At 50.0% G+C, this 18,749-nt stretch overlaps 1 protein-coding gene across 2 annotated transcripts in view; it reads left to right on the top strand.

The window, feature by feature from the left end:
- The window catches only part of FUBP3 (far upstream element binding protein 3), a 51,061-nt gene that overhangs the window by 3,720 nt on the left and 28,592 nt on the right, over positions 1 to 18,749 (top strand). For both annotated transcript variants that reach the window (XM_039229636.1, XM_039229635.1), the window contains exon 2: positions 9,175 to 9,280. In XM_039229636.1, the coding sequence (XP_039085567.1) occupies positions 9,175 to 9,280 (106 nt within the window). The remainder of the gene's footprint in view (positions 1 to 9,174; positions 9,281 to 18,749) is intronic.

Here is an 18,749-nt window from a genome sequence, read left to right as displayed (position 1 = left end):
AAGAAACCAGTGTCTGCGGGAAATCACTGGGCTGTTCTGTCTTTGGTAGGACCCCATAGAGTACCCGGTAAAGAGCGAGTCCTTGTTCAAGGGTTTTGGTGATGTGACAGCTCATTCAGGTCACCACTTTCCCCGAAGCCCCAAAATTCTTATTTGGTATTGGAAGGTAAATAGTAAAGGCGCAATACGTACTCCTGGACATTTCTAAGGTTTTTCTCCTTTTCAGTAGAGACTTCTTTATCTTTCTTTTAAAATCTGGTAGCCCAAATGTATCATCCGACTGTGGTTTCTTCTGACGTCCCATTTATTCTGTAAGTACAGATTTGCCTAGACCAGAGCCCTCAAGCTGGTGGCCCACGGGCTGGAGAAGGCTCATGGGGGGGAGGGGGGGACGCTGCGGGCATGCTTTGTGGGACCCACACGATGCCAATGCTTAGAAACTAGAATGACGTCCCGTAAAACTTGAGATTTCTAGAAGAAGTCTGGCCACACGGCTCCCACATTCTAGAATGGCGGTACTCAGCGGGAGCCTAGGAGCAGCCACCTCTTTACACAGGGCGTTGGCTGTCTGGGTTGCCACTGGGATGCCTAGTCAGAAAGTTTCCCCCCTCAGCCTTTTCCAAATTGTGAGTCCATTTCTGGTTTTTATTTGAAATTTCTTATTTTTTTTTTTTTTTAAAGGAAAGATTTTTTTTTTTTTTGATATATTTTTGAGAGAGAGGCAGCGTGAGCAGGGGAGGTGCAGAGAGAGAGAGGCAGGCACAGACTCTGAAACAGGCTCCAGGCTCTGAGCTAACTGTCAGCCCAGGGCTCGTCGTGGGGCTCAAACCCACAAACCCGCGGGATCCTGACCTGCGCCAAAGTCGGACGCTTAACCGACTGAACCACCAGGTGCCCCTTTATTTGAAATTTTTAATGGAAAGAAGTGTTTGTGGAGATTTAGGAGACCTGGGTCTCCTACAGGTGGCTGTATGACCTGAGGCTGGGCCAGCCGTTCCCAACACTCGATCAACAGGCTGTTCATAGATCTTCCGTGGGAGTGCGGTCATGGACAGATACGTTTGGGGAATACGGGGCTAAGTAATGGTGAATTGACTTCTTTAAATGCAGGACTTTTCGGAACCTTTAACATGCTTGTGTGTGTTAAGTCCTACGAGAGTTTGAGGTGTGCATTGTAAGTACCCTGAGGTTATGTCATTTCATACTCCCTTTTCATAAAACCAAGTCATATTCTCCAATTGCATTTCCGGAAACGTTAAGCTAGATAATGCCAGTAGTTCCTTCAAGCCTGCAAACCTTCAGAGCTGACATCTAGTTGGAGCTGGAAAAAAAAAAATTGACCGTACCGTTCTGGTTCTTTGCTTTGCGTTATGTTATCTTGGGCATCTGTTCAGACTCCCCCTCCCCCCAGCCTTTTCGGTGCACCCCTTTTATTCTGTTAAGAATCCCCTCTCTTGAGAACGTGTTGCCTCTGGTGTTCTTTTGTAAAGATACTTGGGAAAGAATAGTCAGAACTTCTTTTGGAGACAGAAACTATACTTTTATCCTCACACCGGATGGTAACAAATCACTTGCAAGACTGAGTAGTGTTAATAGAAGTAGCGACGGGATTTGAATTGCCTGCCGTATTTTGAGGATCTCTGACTCCATGGGCCTGGTGCCTGGGTGGTGGGCCGGCACAAAGATAAGACAGGCTGGGGCTGGCTTCCTCTTCTTGCGGGCTTAGTCCTTACAGCCCGCAAGGGAAGTAGTTGGGTTCTAATCCTCATCTAGCGTATATTTGAACATAATGAGCCAAAAGGAAATAAAGCAGTTTTCTCAAAGGCACACAAAGGGTTCATACCCGCAGTCATTCTTGGACCATGTTTTCCGCATTCTAAGGAAATTCCATTCCTTCACAGAGGTGGCTGCCTAATCTTCCATCTCTGACACATGTCAGAATCTGAACAGAGCATCAAAGGACGCAGGTGGAATTCGCTGGGACGTAGGGTAGGTGGGGAATGGACGTGCCCTCTTTAGGGCCTCTGCTGGAGGTCCCAGCGGGTGCGTTATTTCGCCTTAGAGCATCTTAGCATTTTGCCTCCCGACGGGCTTCTCCAGACCCGCTTTACATTTAGCAGACCTTTGAGGGGTACCTTCCGCGTGTCAAGCACTTTGCTGTGCGTTAGGGAAGTTGTGCTTTAACTTTCGGGAACATGGACCTTTTTAAGATTCTTGACAACTTTGAACCTCACCACCGCCATGTCATTTCAGGAGGTTCGTGAATTCTCTTACAGCTGGGCCTTAGAGTTCTCAGTTAAAAAAATCCTTGGGCCTAGCGGTACTAAGAGGATTGAGACAAAGCTCCTGTTCAAAGAGCTCCCTGTGGCGGGGACACAGTATAACCAATAACGGTGTCAGTGAATTACGTTTTGCAAAGGTCGTTTATAACATGCGTTGCAAACATAGAGAAGGGAGTACTTATTTCTGCCCAAATGTGGGTGCCATGGAGTTGTCAGAGAAGCTACCATGAAGAGCTGAGTCTTATTTGGCCTGTAGAATTCCTCGTTTTGGTTCATGCCAATAAATAGGGCGGGATCGGCCAGGGCCCCGTCTCTCACGACAATAGCCAGCATTCATCGAGCCCCTGTTGTGCTAGATGCCAGGCAAGGACTTCATGTGTGTTTTCTCGTGGGATGGTCACGAAATCCCAGGGGAGAGTTCAGTAGCCCCCTCCCCTCATCTGTGGTTTTGCTTTATGGGGTTTCATTTACTCCTGGTTCATCACAGTCCAGAAGCAAAAGATCTTCTTGACGTGTGGTCAGGTCAGTAGTAGCCTAATGCTCCTGCGTGACGCCTCTGTCTCTTACCTCTGCCCTTCACCTCCCGTCACCGCAAGAAGAGTGGGCACAGTGCAAGCTACACCACATTCACATAACCTTGTTTCACAGTGTGTTGTTAGACAATTCTCTTATTTTTAATTATTGTTCATCTCTTACTGTACGTAACGTGGAAGTTAAACTTTATTATCGAGGAGTATACATATGGGAAGAAACAAGCCCTGGGGGGTTCGGTACCGTCTGTGGTCAGGCGTCCGGAGTCGGGCTGTGTCCCCGTGGGTGTGGGAGTGCTGTCGTGCACTGAAGTGCCTGTTAAGAGACTTGGATTCAGGCTCTGGCTCTGCCATGTGCTGGCTGGGTGAGAGGACAGGCAGTTAGTTAAAGGAACTTCTTTAAGCCTTAGTTTCGTCATCTGGAAAATGGAGGTCATTGGTGGTTGTAGTAATTTTTTTTAATAGCTAGTATTAGAAGTTAGGAGGCCCCCCTTGGGAGTTGGGGGTAGGTAGTGACTGAAGGGGTAATGGTACCCGTAATGTTCTGTTTGTTGGTCTTGACCCGAGTCGCACAGGCATTTTAGTAAGTGGACATTCAACGATCTGTAAACTTATGATCTGTGCCCTTTTCTGTATTATTATTATTATTATTATTGAATAAAATATCAAAATAAACACTTCTTATCTCATACTTCGTGCCTGATGTTGTTCCGGGTGCTTTACATTGTCCGTCCCTCTCCCTGTGGCTCCAGTTCCAGGGGGACGCTCCCGGCCCCACGGCAATGAGAAGAGTAGCGACCGTGTAAGGTCCCCGTGGGGACGAGATGAGGGCACCAGGCAGGCACTCCGTCGGGGGGGGCAGTAAGCCTGATACGCCGCTGCTCCCCTGGGGGCCTCTTGGGGCGCGGGACTGGTTCCTGCGCACCCTGACCCCAGGCCCTCCATCCGGGACGTGGTCCCGGCCGTTGGGCTCCACTGCGTGGGTGACCTCCTGTTTCTTCCTGCCGTGCGGAGCGGGCACGTAAGGTCCAGCCCCTGTATTCTCGGTGCCTCGGCGGGGGCCACTCGGGATGGGGATGCAGCAGAGGCCCCCGGGGGGCAAGCTGGGTTCCTGCTCCCTGGCAGGTGGGGGGAGCCCTCAGCCTGCGCTCACGGGGCCCGCGACCACCAACGGCGGCCCTACCACGGATGCAGGGTGTGGCTGCCCCGGCATTCAGGTGGCTCTGCCTGTTCCTGGTTGGCGTAGTGTCTTATTTATTTATTTTTAATTTTTAAAAAATGTTTTTATTTATTTCTGAGAGAGAGAGACAGCGTGAGCAGGGGAGGGTCAGAGTGAGAAGGAGACACAGAATCTGAAACAGGCCCCAGTCTCCGAGCTGTCAGCACAGAGCCCGACGCGGGGCTCGGACCCACGAACCGTGAGATCATGACCTGAGCCGAAGCCGGGCGCTTCACCGACTGAGCCCCCCAGCATAGTGCCCCCGGCATAGTGTTTTAATACGCGTGAGGCTGCGGAGATAGTTACAGCTTCCTGTTTGGATTTACGAGGCGAACTACTCGGATTATGAACCTTGTCAGAGCATTTTAGTAGCAGAGTTGTGCCCCAGGGAATAATTCATCGCTGTTTCCTAAATTGAATGATGTGCATATCCGCCTTCACGATCTGACCCTCAATGTGTACTTACTTAGTATTTTTTGATCTTATTAAAATTCAGGTTCATTTAAAATATTTTTGAAAGGAAGTCTAATCCCTATCATAAGTGAAAAACTTTGCCACGCGTGGAAGGTAACTAAGAAATACGTGTATACAGAAGTTTAAAAACATTTATCCTTGCATCTCCCGAAAATGCCTGCGTACTTCCCCCTGGAAAACACTGGTTTAGTCTGTCTCTGCACTTCACAGGCAAGTGCCCCAAGGAGCAAGGCCACTGAAGGTCTCACCTAACCCTGGAAGAGCTGGTTGGAAAACCAGGGCTCTTGACCGACTGACTCCTAGTGCAGTGCTCCCCTTCCCATTTCTGCTAACTATTCGGAGTCGGGGTGAAGTGAGTATGACATTAGTTAGTATCTCATCATATTACGGCGCCTAAAACAGCACGTGTAGCAAGAGAACTGATTTTCCTCCTTGCCTCCCTCCAAAAGAGTGGGAAAGGGGATCAAGTGGTAAAAAATCAGTAGCAAACTCCGCTCAAGGTCATGCTCTCTGATAAGCTCTGCGCTGGCCTTGGTTTTGTTGGATTATCCTGGCTTCAGTGCTCTGGGGTTTCCTGGCCTACACCGTACCTCACCTCCCGCCAGAACGATCAGTTACGATGTGAGGACTTGCTTGAGCTCTGTGCCCTGGAAATCACTGGGTCTTAGGTCTTTGGGAAGAGAGATGCATTTAAGAAAGTTTTAGGCAGAAGAAGGGAGGTGCCCAGTGCTGTGGTTAATAGCACAGACTAGAGCTGGGTGGGCCGGGTTTAAGTACGGTGCCTCCGCTTGTGACATGTGTGACTTTGGGCAGAGCATTAAACCTCTCTGAGCCTCACTTTTCCTTGTTTTAAAATGGAAATAATACCAGCCTCCTAGAGAATCACGGTGAGGAACAAGTGAGAGCGTATTTAAAATGCCCTTTGCAGAGTACCCAGCACATAGTAAACACTCACAAAATTTTAACTCCTTTAGTGGACTCATAAAAGCATTTCTTTTTTTTTTTTTTTTTTTATGTTTTTTTTTTTATTTATTTCTAGGAGAGAGAGAGAGAGACAGCATGAGCAGGGGAGGGTCAGAGAGAGAGGGAGTCACAGACTGAAACAGGCTCCAGGCTCCGAGCTGGCAGTCAGCACAGAGCCCGACGCGGGGCTCGAACCCACGAACCGTGAGATCATGACCTAAGTGAAAGTCAGACGCTTAACCAACTAAGCCACCCAGGCGCCCCTCATAAAAGCATTTCTTGAAACAAGGGTACATTTGTATGAAGAAAAGAGTACACTGTCTCTATACAGAATGTTGTCGTACATACAATGTATTGTCAGTGATATAATTGTATCTTGTATTGTCAAACTCGTATTTAACATTTGTTTAACCAGAGTTCAAGTGCAGCCCATTGACTTCAGGGCTACACCTCTTAACTGGTATTCTGCACTGCTTTTCTCTTAGTGGAAATTTCCCAAATTATAGATAACTGAGGTAAACATGACTTAAGAACAAATCTGAGAGCCTCAGCCTTTAATCAAATCTAGGAACAGGAAACTATTGTAACATTTTTAGCATATCGGCTTTGGGGGAAAAAATGACATTCCAGCAACATGTGAAACCTAACTGTAGAGATTATAAGGAGGGCCCAAGACTCAGGAACACATTCTAGCTACTTTGGAAGGAAGTGAAAAGATCCGGAAGCTAAGAGGTGTCATCAGAAGGGAGCAGGGAATGTGCCAGTTTATGTCTTGGGGGTCTGTGTTTGGGGGTGATTTGACATGCACTCTGTTGGGGGACTCTTGATAATCGTGATCCCTTGTCCCCCTTTCTTTATGTTTTGGGGTCGTCGTGATTGACTAAATTGGGAGCAGTCTGGGCCCTCTCTGGGCCAGTAATCCTGAAGACCCCCACGTCGGTCAGTTACCACTTAGTCTATTACGGCCGATGCGAGGGTCTCCGGGGGCAGGGGCCACTGCCATATTCTCACCTCTTAATCCACCTGTTTGGCCAGCTGCGTCGTTAAAAGTATACTTTTGGATTTTAAGTAGCCAACCTCCCCGAGCTTATCCAAAACAAATAGGGAAAGTGAGATTGCAAGTCAGCGGTAGAATGCTACTGGGCAGGGTTTGTACCGTATTTTGTTTTATAGCAAATGGCCCCTTGGATATAGGAGGTTGGGTTTCTGGCAGCAGTCTTGTTACTGTAGGTTACTTATAATAATATTTTTAAACAAGCCCCCATTGAGGGTACCATCATCTCTACCTCGACAGGCGTCGGCAGACTTTCCCTGTAAAGGCGCAAACAGTAGGTGATATATGTGGGCCCTGGACCCCATATGGTCTCCGTGCAGTTCGACAAATGCATGTGGCTGTGTTCCAGTAGAACGTTCTTTACAAAAGCCGGAGGTTCACCAGCCATACTTTGCTGACCCCTGACCTAGAATAGCTCCTAAATGATCTTCCTACTCCTGTCTCCTTAGAATCTATTTTCCTTGTCAAGGCGATCTTTTGGAAAAGTAAATCAGTACCCATGTCACTTCCCTACTAAGCCTTGCAGCTGCTTCCTGTCACCCTTCCTATAAAGTCCAGGCCCCTTACCATGGCCTGGAGCCCTGGCCAACCAGCCCTTGCTTGTGTCATCTAGTTCTTTCTTCTCTAGTGACATTGACCTCTCTCTTCTGTGTTCATACCTACCAGGCTGGCTTCTGCCTCAGGGCCTTTGTACGGGCTGTTTCCTCTGTCTGGAATGCTCTTCCTCATTTGCTAGGCATTAGCTCCCATGATCTAAAGACATCAGAGTGGCCTTCCCTGATCACCAGGTGTCAAGTAGCTCTCCTACCCACTTACCTTCTCTTATTAGCATAATTCGTTATCTTCTCTTATTAGTATAATGCCTGTCACCAGCTGAAATGATCGCCTCTTGCCCAGCATGACGACCTGTCACTCTCCACCAACTGCTGACGCAGAGAGCAGTGGCCTGGTTATTCTCGTTCACCACAGGAGCCCGGGGCGTGGAAGAGAGCCCGGCACACAGTAGGCACTCGGCATTTGTTGGACGAGTTGCCTCATTTTCAGTCATGCTGTCTGTGAAGGGCTTTCTAGTATCCAGAGCTCCTTTGTGTTGAGAGTATGTTAAAATCTTTTTTTTAATGTTTTATTTATTTCTGAGAGAGAGAGAGAGAGACAACATGAGCAGGGGAGGGGCAGAGAGAGAGGAGACACAGAATCTGAAGCAGGCTCCAGGCTCTGAGCTGTCAGCACAGAGCCTGATGCAGGGCTCGAACCCACGAACCGTGAGATCATGACCTGAGCTAAAGTCGGACGCTTAACCGACTGAGCCCCCCAGGTGCCCCAAGAGTATGTTGTTAGCTTAGCCCAAACTGTGCGGCCAGTGCTGGTGCGTCCAGAGCAGCTGCTGCAGAGGGGGGAGGGGCTTGCCCACACGACTAGTGGCCGGAGGGAGACACCTGACCCCTGGGTCCCTGACGCTTGAGTCCTGCCTTGGGTTTGCAGTGTCATGGTCATCTTGGGGTTTTTTAATTTGTTTTAAGGCATTCATGTTGGTCCCCGAAGCTTTCAGACTTCTGGGTGCATTTGGACGAGCCCAGAACTACCCTGAAGGCCCCACTCTGGGGGACAGCCCTTCTGTCTGCCCCTTAGTCCACCCCGACTTCTTAGGCTTGACTTAGGGACTGAGATCAAGAGCAGTTGCTGTAAATGTTCCTTCGATTAAGTGATAAAGAGCTGATTCATCAGAAAGATTCCATTTAACTTTCTCCTGTGAACAAAGTAGATAAAAATGTTCCTCACAGCATTTGTTTCTGGGGAGAAACACTTCAGTAGCTGGATGATTTTTTTTTTTTTTAAGCCAATAATATTGAAAATTGAAGTCACTCTGAGAGGTCTCTTGCTTTCTCCGGCGCAGGAATCCTTCTGCGGTAGCCTGGACAGACAGCCCTCCCCCCCGCTGCTCGGACACCCCCATTGGGGAGCCGCTCGCTGTTGTTTGTGTGTCTGCAGAGATGACATCATCACTTAATAGGCATCAAAGTTACGGGATGGATGTTTTCCTAACGAGCGGTCACGTTTAAGCAAATGCAGCCTTTGAAGTAGTACTGGGAATTGGTTTCTTAAGGGAATCCTGTGCTGAAACCTTTATTTTTTTAAAAAAATTTTTAACGTTTATTCATTTTTGAGAGACAGAGTGTGAGCGGGGGAGGGGGAGAGAAGAGAGAAGGAGACATAGAATCCAAAGCAGGCTCCAGGCACTGAGCTGTCAGCCCAACGCAGGGCTTGAACTCACGAGCTGTGAGATCATGACCTGAGCCGAAGTCAGACGCTCATCCGACAGAGCCACCCAGGCGCGTCATGTGCCAAAACCTTTTGAACGAAGTTCTTCGTGTTGATGGCCTGCCTTTTTTCTTAGAATGCACTGTACCTGTCTTTCAAGCGTTGGCTTAGAAATACTGATTTGTAGAAGACACGTGTTGCAAAGTATTTTATTTCTAAAGACACATTGTTACTGAGGCTGAAAGAAGACTCAATTGGCAGTGAAAAGTGTCCTCTCGGGGACACTGCCTTTAACGTAGGGCAGGGGAGAAGCGGGTTAGAGAGCTCTCGGCTGTCTCCCTCAGAAGGAGCCCGGATTTGTTACTGAGTCTTTAAATCTGATTCTCTCTGTAGATTGCTGCTAAAATTGATTCAATTCCTCACTTGAATAATTCCACACCTCTAGTGGACCCCTCAGTGTATGGATACGGAGTACAGACACGGCCCTTGGATGACGGAGGTAAGTTGCGGGAACGTCTCTGCCTTTCAGATGGTAGTGAACCTGCCGGTGAAGCCGGAGCCGCGTGTCAGCCGTTTGCATGCCAGCTGCCCCCGGCGTCCCTCCGAAGACGCATGGTTGAGGGGACCGATTGGGGTCGATGCTTCCCTGCAGTTCTCCAGCATTTGAGTTCTTATTTGCCTTGATAATACGGGAACGTTTTCAGCTGGGCTCGGAGGTGAAGACGTGGCCTTTGTGCATCAGTTTGGAAGTGATTTGACCGATTCGAGAATTTTGTTTGATTTAACCCTCCATTCTTCAGACACGCATGTGGGACTTGCAGTTCCCACTCTTCTCCAGAGAGAAGCTAAGATTTGATGCATGGCTCTAAGGAAGCCTGTGGCTACACCCTGACCTTAAAGAGAGAGAAGTGGGGGGCGGGGGGAGTGACCTTGCTTCAGTCGGCTGACTTTTTCACTGTTCCCATTTTACGGCAGGCTCTCTCTAGAAGCGCCCGCCTTTCATTCATGCATGTGTTGTTTGGCGGTGGTTTCTGTACCCTACTTCAGCCCCGAAAGAGTTTGAGACCGCTTGGAATCCACGTGCCTGACACCAGCACCCTAGCAAAGCATATCTGTCCGATGTGCTTGTACAGAGAACTTGGACTTCCTTGCTCACATTTGGTGTCCTGCAAAGTATGACTGTAAGAGGGTGCCTGAAGCTCACCAGGCTGTACACGAAGATGCACGCAGTAGGCCAGCCAGTGCCTTCTCCGTCCTCCTGTCAGCCACGTGTGTGCACGTATTTCTGTGATACATCATTAAATGGGAAAAAATCAAGGTGTACGGCAGGATATATGGCGTAATTTCCTTTTCCACAAAACAAAACAAAACAAAAGCGTGTGTTTTGGTGTATGTAGAGAAAGTCATTTGGTGAGACTGATTTCTCCAGTGTCTTGAAAGGTTCTAAACGGAGGAGATTGCCATTGTTTTTAAGTGTGGTTGCCTCGTTGGAATAACTGGACTGCTTCACACTGTGAGCATTCTAAGGGGGCTGTGCTCATTTTGGTGTAAACGTTCTTTTCTGCCTACATTGTTTTTTGTGTTTTGTGGGTTTTTTTGTTTCTTAAGTTTATTTGAGAGGGAAAACCCAAGTCGGGGAGGAACAGAGAGAGAGAGAGAGAGAGAGAGAGAATCCCAAGCAGGCTCTGCACCTCAGCACAGAGCCCAGTGTGGGGCTCAATCTCACAAACTGTGAGATCATGACTTGAGCTGAAGTCGGACACTCAACCGACTGAGCCACCCAAGCACCCCGTGTTTTTGTTGTTTTAGGTTTATTTATTTTGAGAGAGAAAGAGTGAGTTGGGGAGAGGCAGAGAAAGAGGGAGAGAGCAAGAATCCCATGCAACCCCCCGCACTGCCAGAGCCCAGTGCGGGGCTTGAACCCACAAACCATGAGATCACGACCTGAGATGAAGAGCCAGATGCTTGACGGACTGAGCCACCCAGAAGCCCCAGGAAACTGTTAATGAGTACACACATACGCGCGAGGTCCACCCCAGGGCCATTGGAACCAGGTGACAAAATAGTACAATATTTTCTTAACGTTTTTTTCGGAGAGAGAGAACAAGCAAGCGAGCAAGTGTGTGTGGGCGGAGTGGGGGCAGAGACAGCTGGACACACAGAATCCAAAGCAGGCTTCAGGCTCTGAGCTGGCTGTCAGCACAGAGCCCCATGTGGGGCTTGACCCCCCGAACCATGAGATCACGACCTGAGCCGAAGTCGGACGACCTGAGCCGAAGTCGGACGACCTGAGCCGAAGTCAGACGCTCAACCGACTGAGCCACCCAGGCACCCAGTGGCCATTTTAAATGGCTGCTCCAGAATGGTCCCCTGTGATCCTTTTGTTTGACTGGTGTTAGCAGTTTTTAGCCCACATGTGACTGACTGCATTATCTGCATTTTTGCCTTTGTGAAAAGCTGTGATGCAGAGTAACCGTTTTACCTTCCAGGGCAGTCCTGCTTCCGTTCTCCTTACAGGACATCAATATAAAAATGAAACTAAGCCGTCTGGCTCTGAGCACACGCCCCAGTAATGGACCATCTCCCTGGCCCACTGTTTCCAGAAATCACGATCAATACCTTTCAACACTCTCCGCCTTGCCTGCACCCCCCATGTGGCGGGGAAGCGTAAACTCTCTGCACACAGGACAGGCGGTCCCCGTGTCCTTTGCATAAAGAGCACCTAGATATTTGCAGATGAAACCACTGTCCCCTGGCAGACTTTTTTCTTCCATGAATCCTCTGGACGCCCATTTAAAGAAATTTGTAAGGGGTGCCTAGGGGGCTCAGTAGGTTAAGCGTCCAGCTTCGGCTCAGGTCATGATCTCACGGCTTGTGGGTTCAAGCCCCGCATCGGGCTCTGTGCTGACAGCTCAGAGCCTAGGGCCAGCTTCAGATTCTGTGTCTTCCTCTCTTTCTGCTCCTCCCCTGCTCACACTGTCTCTCACTCTCTCAAAAATAAACATTAAGAAAAAAAGCACAAAACTGTTAAAACAAAAAAAAGAAATTCACAAGAGCCTCTGAGTTTGTTGATAAAGAGCAGGCAGGTGTAGCTAGGGAGGTGCCAGGAAGTCCAGAATCGCGCTCGGAAGTCCAGCTGATTACACGTGTTGCGTATTTTCACCTGTTTGGAGGACTGTATGCTTTTCCATGTCTGCCTGTGTGAGACTGAGTCCTTGGAATCCGAAAACGAACACGGTTTCTCTTCTTCCAAGTATGAGGCCTAGTAACAGTAGGGAAGAACCGAGGAAGAACCTTCCTGTGTGGGCCCAGCTGTCCATCTTACATAACAGAATGTGCGAAGAACGAGAAACTTCCCTGAGGCTTTTTACGTTGGGCAGGAAGTTTTGAGAGTTAATCCTCTTCTGCTGAGCACCTTCCAAACAGCAGAATTATACAGATTGTTTTTTCCTCCAACTCCGTCTCCACCTGTGGCATTTGCTGTCGCGTTGAGAGCGAGCTCTTGGAGTTTGAGGCACACAGAGGTTGTCTTCTGACTGGTGTGTGTGTGAGAGAGAGAGAGAGAAAGAGAGAGAAGGTCACTGGGTGGTTCTCTTCTCTTGGATAAATAAATATGTAAATGAACGGGACCCAGCAAGGAAAGTGAGGTTCATGGTGCCCAGATAGCTTTCACGGGGTCACAGTTGTGCTGTTTGTGAGATGAGAGTTTAGGAAAACAGACAACAAGGAGGAATTCTGCATCCCCCCTTGGGCAGCAAAGATGTCCAAAGGGCTTGCAGGTTTTCATTTGTTTGGTTTGTCTTGATTTTTTGGACGGAAGTTCACCAGATCAGGTCTTTGGCAACATGACCTTTCTGACTTTCCTGGGGAAGCCGGGTTCTTTCACCTTTGGGGGTTAAAGCTCAGTCCCCTGAGCCTTTGGAGGTGTTACTTGGATCTGTTTAAAAGTGCTTCAAGTCGGAAGTGAGCCCGAGGAGCTCAGCATAGGGTTTCGGCAGGACTTGGAGATTTGCAAACAGGTGTATGGATAGGAGAGTAAAATACGGCACAAGACCTGCTCCTGTGGTGGGAAGGGACCGGCTGCCTGGTGTTCAGGGCGGTGCCTGCGGAGCGCGGCAGGGGGCCGGGGCCGGGCTGCCCTCCGCATCCTCACTCAGCACCCACAGCTCCTGGTCCCCGGGGGGCGGCCTCTTCCTCCTGGCCCCCTTGCGGCAGCTTTGCCCTCGGTGCGCCCTCCCTGCTCCCGCGGAGGCCGCTTGCTGGAGCCAGTCCGACCGGCTCCAGTCCTCAGGCCTGGGGCAGCTTCCGGTAACCAGCGGGTCCTGCCCTTCCCAGCCTGCCCTTCCCCACTCCCCCTGCCCACTCCCCCCGCCTGCTCCCCTGCCCAGCCCCCCTCCCAGCGCCTAACCTCCCCTACCTAGGACTTAGGGCTCCTCGCCCTCCTCTTCTGCCTCCCTTCAGCGCCTCGCCTCTTTATCTTCTCTTGCCTCCTGTTCCCCTCCTCCCTCCCCTCTCCCCACCTGCCCCCTTTCCACACACCAGACGACACTGCTCTGAACTCCTGAAGCTGTTCCTTTGTCCCCTTCCTAGGACACACATCTCCTTTTCTGCAGACACCGCAGCTCTGCAGGCTGTGACCTGCCCTCGGGCGCCCCCCTCACCTCCCTTGTGCAGGAGGAGCGCAAAACACGTGATGCTTCAGCTCTACCTTCTCAGGGGCTATGATTAGCGTTGAGAAAATTTTATGGAAAGCAAGCTCCAGATCGAAGAGAGTACTGTTAGCTAAAAGGTTGGAGAAGTGCGAATTTAATCAGAATCGGTGGTTGGCATGACTTTTCTTAAAGGACCACACGGAGAGGGGCGCCTGTGTGGCTCAGTCGGTTAAGCATCTGACTCTTGATTTCGGCTCTGGTCATGATCTCACGGTTTGTGAGATGGAGCACAGAGCCTGCTTGGGATTCTCTTCTCCCTCCCTCTCTCTCTCTCTCTCTCTGTGCCCCTCTTACACATGTGTGCTCTCTTTCTTTCAAAATAAACATTATTTTTTAAAAAATGACCATCCTGGGGCACCTGGGTGGCTCAGTCGGTTGAGCACCCGACTTTGGCTCAGGTCTTGATCTCACGGTTCGTGGGTTCAAGCCCTGCATCGGGGTCTGTTGACAGCTCAGAGCCTGGAGCCTGCTTCGGATTCTGTATCTCCCTCTCTCTCTGACCCTCCCCTGCTCAACGCTGTCTCTCTCTGTCTCTCAGAAATAAATAAAGACATTTAAAAATTTTAAAGAAGGACCATCCAGTAAATTGTTTTAGACTTTCAGGCCACATGGGCTCTGTCCCACCTACTCAGCTCTGTCATCAGAGCTTATAAGCAGCCACAGGCCATCCAGGTGTCCAGGAGCATGACTGTGCAGCTGGCCCCCAGGACCTCAGTGTCTTTGAGGTTTATGTGCCATCGCCCTGATAGTACTGGACTTTCTTTTTCTTTTTCTCTTTAAAGATTTATTTAGAGAGAGTGTGTGTGAGAGTGGGCAAGGGGCAGAGAGAGGGAGGGAGAGAATCCCAAGCAGGCTCTGCACTGACATGGGGCTCGAACTCGTGAACCACGGTGACCTGAGCCGAAATGGAGAGTCAGATGCTTAACTGGCTGAGCCCCCCAGGCGCCCCCAGTGCTGTACTTCCTCATGTTAAGCTGGCATTCTCGGTGTGAATGCAGAATTCCTGAGTGCGCTCTCACACAAACCGCTTCCAGGAAGATGGCGACAGAGTATCTCTATGGCCCTGGTGGCTGAGTTTTGTGTCCGCGTGCGTGGCCCAGGACAAAGAGGAGGAAGAAACAAGAAAGAGGAGGGAAGATTTGTTTAAATGCAGGCTTTGCGAGGAGGAAGACAGTTAGGGGTGCCAGTCAGTGCTGGGGCGCGGGGAAGCCCCAGGTTCCTGCTGCCGGGCTGCCTGGACGTGGGGACCACTGCCCGTGGCCCGCACTGCCTCTGCCTGGGGCCCCCAGGGACCGGGGTGTCTATTTTGGAAAGAGAGAAACAGAATCTCAGACATGCTGGTATTCTCCCCAAGGCCAGCATTCCCCCTTAGTGCCCGAGGCCTGGGGCGGGGTGGGGGTCAAGAGTGTCCAGCAGTGGTCTTCAGGCAGAGAGGGTGGAGACTTCCCGGGGTCAGGTGGGCTGGTGGGGGGAGGCTTTCAGGGAGCCCTTTCCAGCTCCCCCGCGGTGTACACCCCGTGCACTGAAGCGGACCTCTCTGAGAACTGTGTCTGCGCTAGAAGAAACACCATGCCCTCCTCCTTTCCATGTCCCCGCTCACATTTCCCCTTGGTCTACGGTGGCACATCACCTCGGGTGCCTCAGGAGGCAGGACTCCGGACTTCTGGGCAGGGATCCACTGGCAGCAATGCATCAGAATCCTGGTGAGAAAACTGACAGGGAAGAATCTGATTGTGATTCTCTTCAGGTCACAACTTACAGCAGAGACTCATGGAGTCTCCCCTCCCCTCCATTCATCCGCCCATTTTAGGATTAGAATTGAGAAGTGAGTGCTAGTCATATATATGGGTACATAATAACATGTATGTGTGAGTTGGAAAAAGGAAGTGAGGTCCCCCCCCCCCCCGGCAAAGTACGATCTGACCGGTCGGACAGATTGCTCAGCTAGCTAGATACGCGCACAGTAGGACAGCATTGTCTGCAGAAATGAATGAGCTAAACCTGTAGCATCCATGCTGCAGCAGAGATACAGCCGAAGCTCACATATAAGCTCAAATTATAAGGGGATTTACAGCTTTTCAACAACCTCCTAAGAACCGTGTGCCGCTGACTGGCTCTCTACCCTGACTGGGTGTGAGAACCACCCAAGGAAGTTCCTTTTTTTTTTTTTTTTTTTTAAATTCTTTTATAGTTTATTTTTGAGACAGAGAGAGAGAGAGACAGAGGATGAGTAGGGGAGGGGCAGAGAGAGGGAGACACAGAATCTAAAACAGGCTCCAGGCTCCAAGCTGTGGGCACAGAGCCTGACGTGGGGCTCGAACTCACAGACTGTGAGATCATGACCTGAGCTGAAGTCAGATGCTGAACCGACTGAGCCACCCAGGTGGCCCTGTCATAGCTTTATTTGTAACAGCTCCAAGCTGGAAACAGCTCAGATGTCCTTCAGCAGGTGAATGATTAACAAAATGGCACATCGGTACCGCAGAACGTTCCTCAGCAGTAAGAGGAATAAACTGCTCATACGTACACTCAACAGCATGGATGAACCTGAAGGTAATTCAGCCGAGTGAAGGAAGCCAATCCCAAAAGGTTACATACTGTGTGATCCCATTTATATAACATTTTTGGAATGGAGAATAGTTGAACGATTGCCAGAGTTTAGAGATGGAGGTGGGGCCCCCGGATAGAATAAGAAAGGAGTCCTGAGGCCTGAATTCCCTTTCATGTAGATAAGGAAACTGAGGTCTGGAGAAGTGGTTAGACCCAGGGCAGATGCCCGAGAAGTGCCACAGGGAGGACTTGAACCTGGATCTCTGTCTCATGTGCCGTGATGGCGTGTGCTTGAAAATGGGGGCTCCAAAGTGGTAGAGTAGGTAGGGATTGAGTCCCATTTCTGCCATTTGTTAACTGTGTGGCTTTGGGCAGGTTGCTTAACCTCGCTGAGCCTCTGTTTCCTCACCTGTGACATGGAGATCTACCCACCTCGTGAGATTATCCTAAGGATGATAACAAGTTATTTTCAAACTTTTAAAACACCACTCACAATATTTCCATCAGAACCAGTTGGTACACGCACATTAAAACACATGTAGCTGAAATAAAAGGCTTTATGGAATACTCTTACTGTATATACACTGCTTTTTAGCTTAGTTTTTTTTTTTTTAATTTTTTTAAATGTTTTGTTTATTTCTGAGAGAGACAGACAGCGGGAGCAGGGGAAGGTCACAGAGAGAGGGAGATACAGAATCTGAAACAGTCTCCAGGCTCTGAGCCAGCTGTCAGCACAGAGCCCAACACGGGGCTTGAACCTATGAGCCATGAGATCGTGACCTGAGCCGAAGTCGGATGCTCAACTGACTGAGCCACCCAGGCGCCCCAGGCTTAGTTTTTTAATAAAGCTTGTCATGACCCCCAAATTGACTTCATGGCCACTGGCTTAGTGCTATAAACACATATCGCAGACTTGTTTCTCCTCTTAATGCCATTCCTGCAGGTCAGGCAGTGGGCAGGGGCTCGGACTGCGGAGGGGTGCAGGTGGGATTCCCAGCACCCCCAGGCTTGGAGACGAGGTCAGGTCACTCCTCACCTGGAGCTTCCCCCTGCTCTCCTCAGACTTTGTTTCTCAAGGGCCAGGGTGGTCTGCTGCACCAAGTTACCCCGGGGCTGGCCCAGTGCCCGACCGGAGCACAGCTTTGGGAGCACCGACCTTGTCCTGGGCTCTTGCAGGCCTGTGTGGGCTCAGCAGGTGAGGCACATGCAAGAGCTGGCTCCCCAAAGCACCTTAGCCTGCAAGTGAGGGCGCCTTTATTGAGAGGAGCTTGGGTCCACTCTCACCTTTTACAAATGACGATTTGCAAAAAGTCCTGAGGGATTACTTGCCTAGGGACGGTCAGCTGAACTCAGCCCATCTGTGTTTTGTGGCGGGGGGGGGGGGGGGGGGGGGGGGGGTGCCTCCTTAGAACACAGGAAGCCTCTGTGCTGTCCTTGGGAGAAAAGCATTTTTAAAATGCTTTGAAAATGGGAGAAACCCCTGCAGTGCCCGCNTGGGCTCAGCAGGTGAGGCACATGCAAGAGCTGGCTCCCCAAAGCACCTTAGCCTGCAAGTGAGGGCGCCTTTATTGAGAGGAGCTTGGGTCCACTGTGATCTCTATCAGTTAACCATTTGTTTTCTTTCCTTTCCTTTGTTCTTGGGCAGCCCGGTCAGCTGAACTCAGATCATCTGTGTTTTGCCGCGGGGGGGGGGGGGGGGTTTGCCTCCTTAGAACACAGGAAGCCTCTGTGCTGTCCTTGGGAGAAAAGCATTTTTAAAATGCTTTGAAAATGGGAGAAACCCCTGCAGTGCCCGCAGGCATCACTGGCAGAGCCACAGGGGCCCCGGGGACCCAGGGGCGGGCGCAGGGTCCTTTCCTAGCTCCACAGAGGAGGGGTTGGCTTATTTATCTGTTTGCTCAGTTATGTAAAAAGGCTGATGTTCTCTGTCCTGGCTGACCCGTCCCCCACCTGCTCTGTGCCCGCACGGAAGACGAGGGTGCCGTTGCTTCTCGGAAATGGGGGTCAGCTGTTAAAATGGACGCATGTTGTAAGGTCGAGTGTGTCCCCAGTGATGTTTTGTAGCATTTCTTTAGTGGAAGAAAAAGGAAGAAATTTTCCTCCTCAGTAGCGAGGGGGAAAATGTGTCCGGTGCCTTATTTTATTTTATTCTTTTTCAAAGATCGTTATTGAAATTGACAGTGTATTATTACTCTTTAGAAAGAATTTCTTATATTGTGGCATGAATCTTTTCTGTGGGGAAGCTCATTTTCCCCTAGCCCGGGTGGCTTCCCATTATGCGGTGTGCCAGGATAGATGAGAGCCACGTGTGTGTGTGTGTGTGCGCGCGCGTGTGCGCCCATGTGCTGGAATGGAACTCAGCTGAACTTGGGAGGGGAGACGAGGCATTGTTGGCCAGCATGCACCATTAACAGGAAATAGGACTGATAGTATGCAGCATTTTGCCTTTTTTACAGTAAAATGACTGTAGTTACTATTGAATTGAACTTGATAGGCATTCCCACCAGCCTCCTTCACTTGACGCCCCCCTTTCATCATGAAGACCAAGGGGAGGCCCCCTGTTCGTGGAGTCAGATGTTATCAGTCCATTGTGCGAGTGCCCGGAGTCCCTGATCTGACTGCTGAGGTTCATTTTGAGGCTTCAAGTGGGAATGTTTCCACAGGAAGTGAAACTTTAAATAGCGTGTTTTACCCTGGGGCTGCGGC

Source organism: Hyaena hyaena, unplaced genomic scaffold, assembly GCF_003009895.1.
Source record: "Hyaena hyaena isolate Hyena2069 unplaced genomic scaffold, ASM300989v1 scaffold_38, whole genome shotgun sequence".
NCBI classification, from domain to species: Eukaryota; Metazoa; Chordata; class Mammalia; order Carnivora; family Hyaenidae; genus Hyaena; species Hyaena hyaena.
Note: the sequence above shows the minus strand (reverse complement) of the source record. Positions and strands in the feature narration are given on the sequence as shown.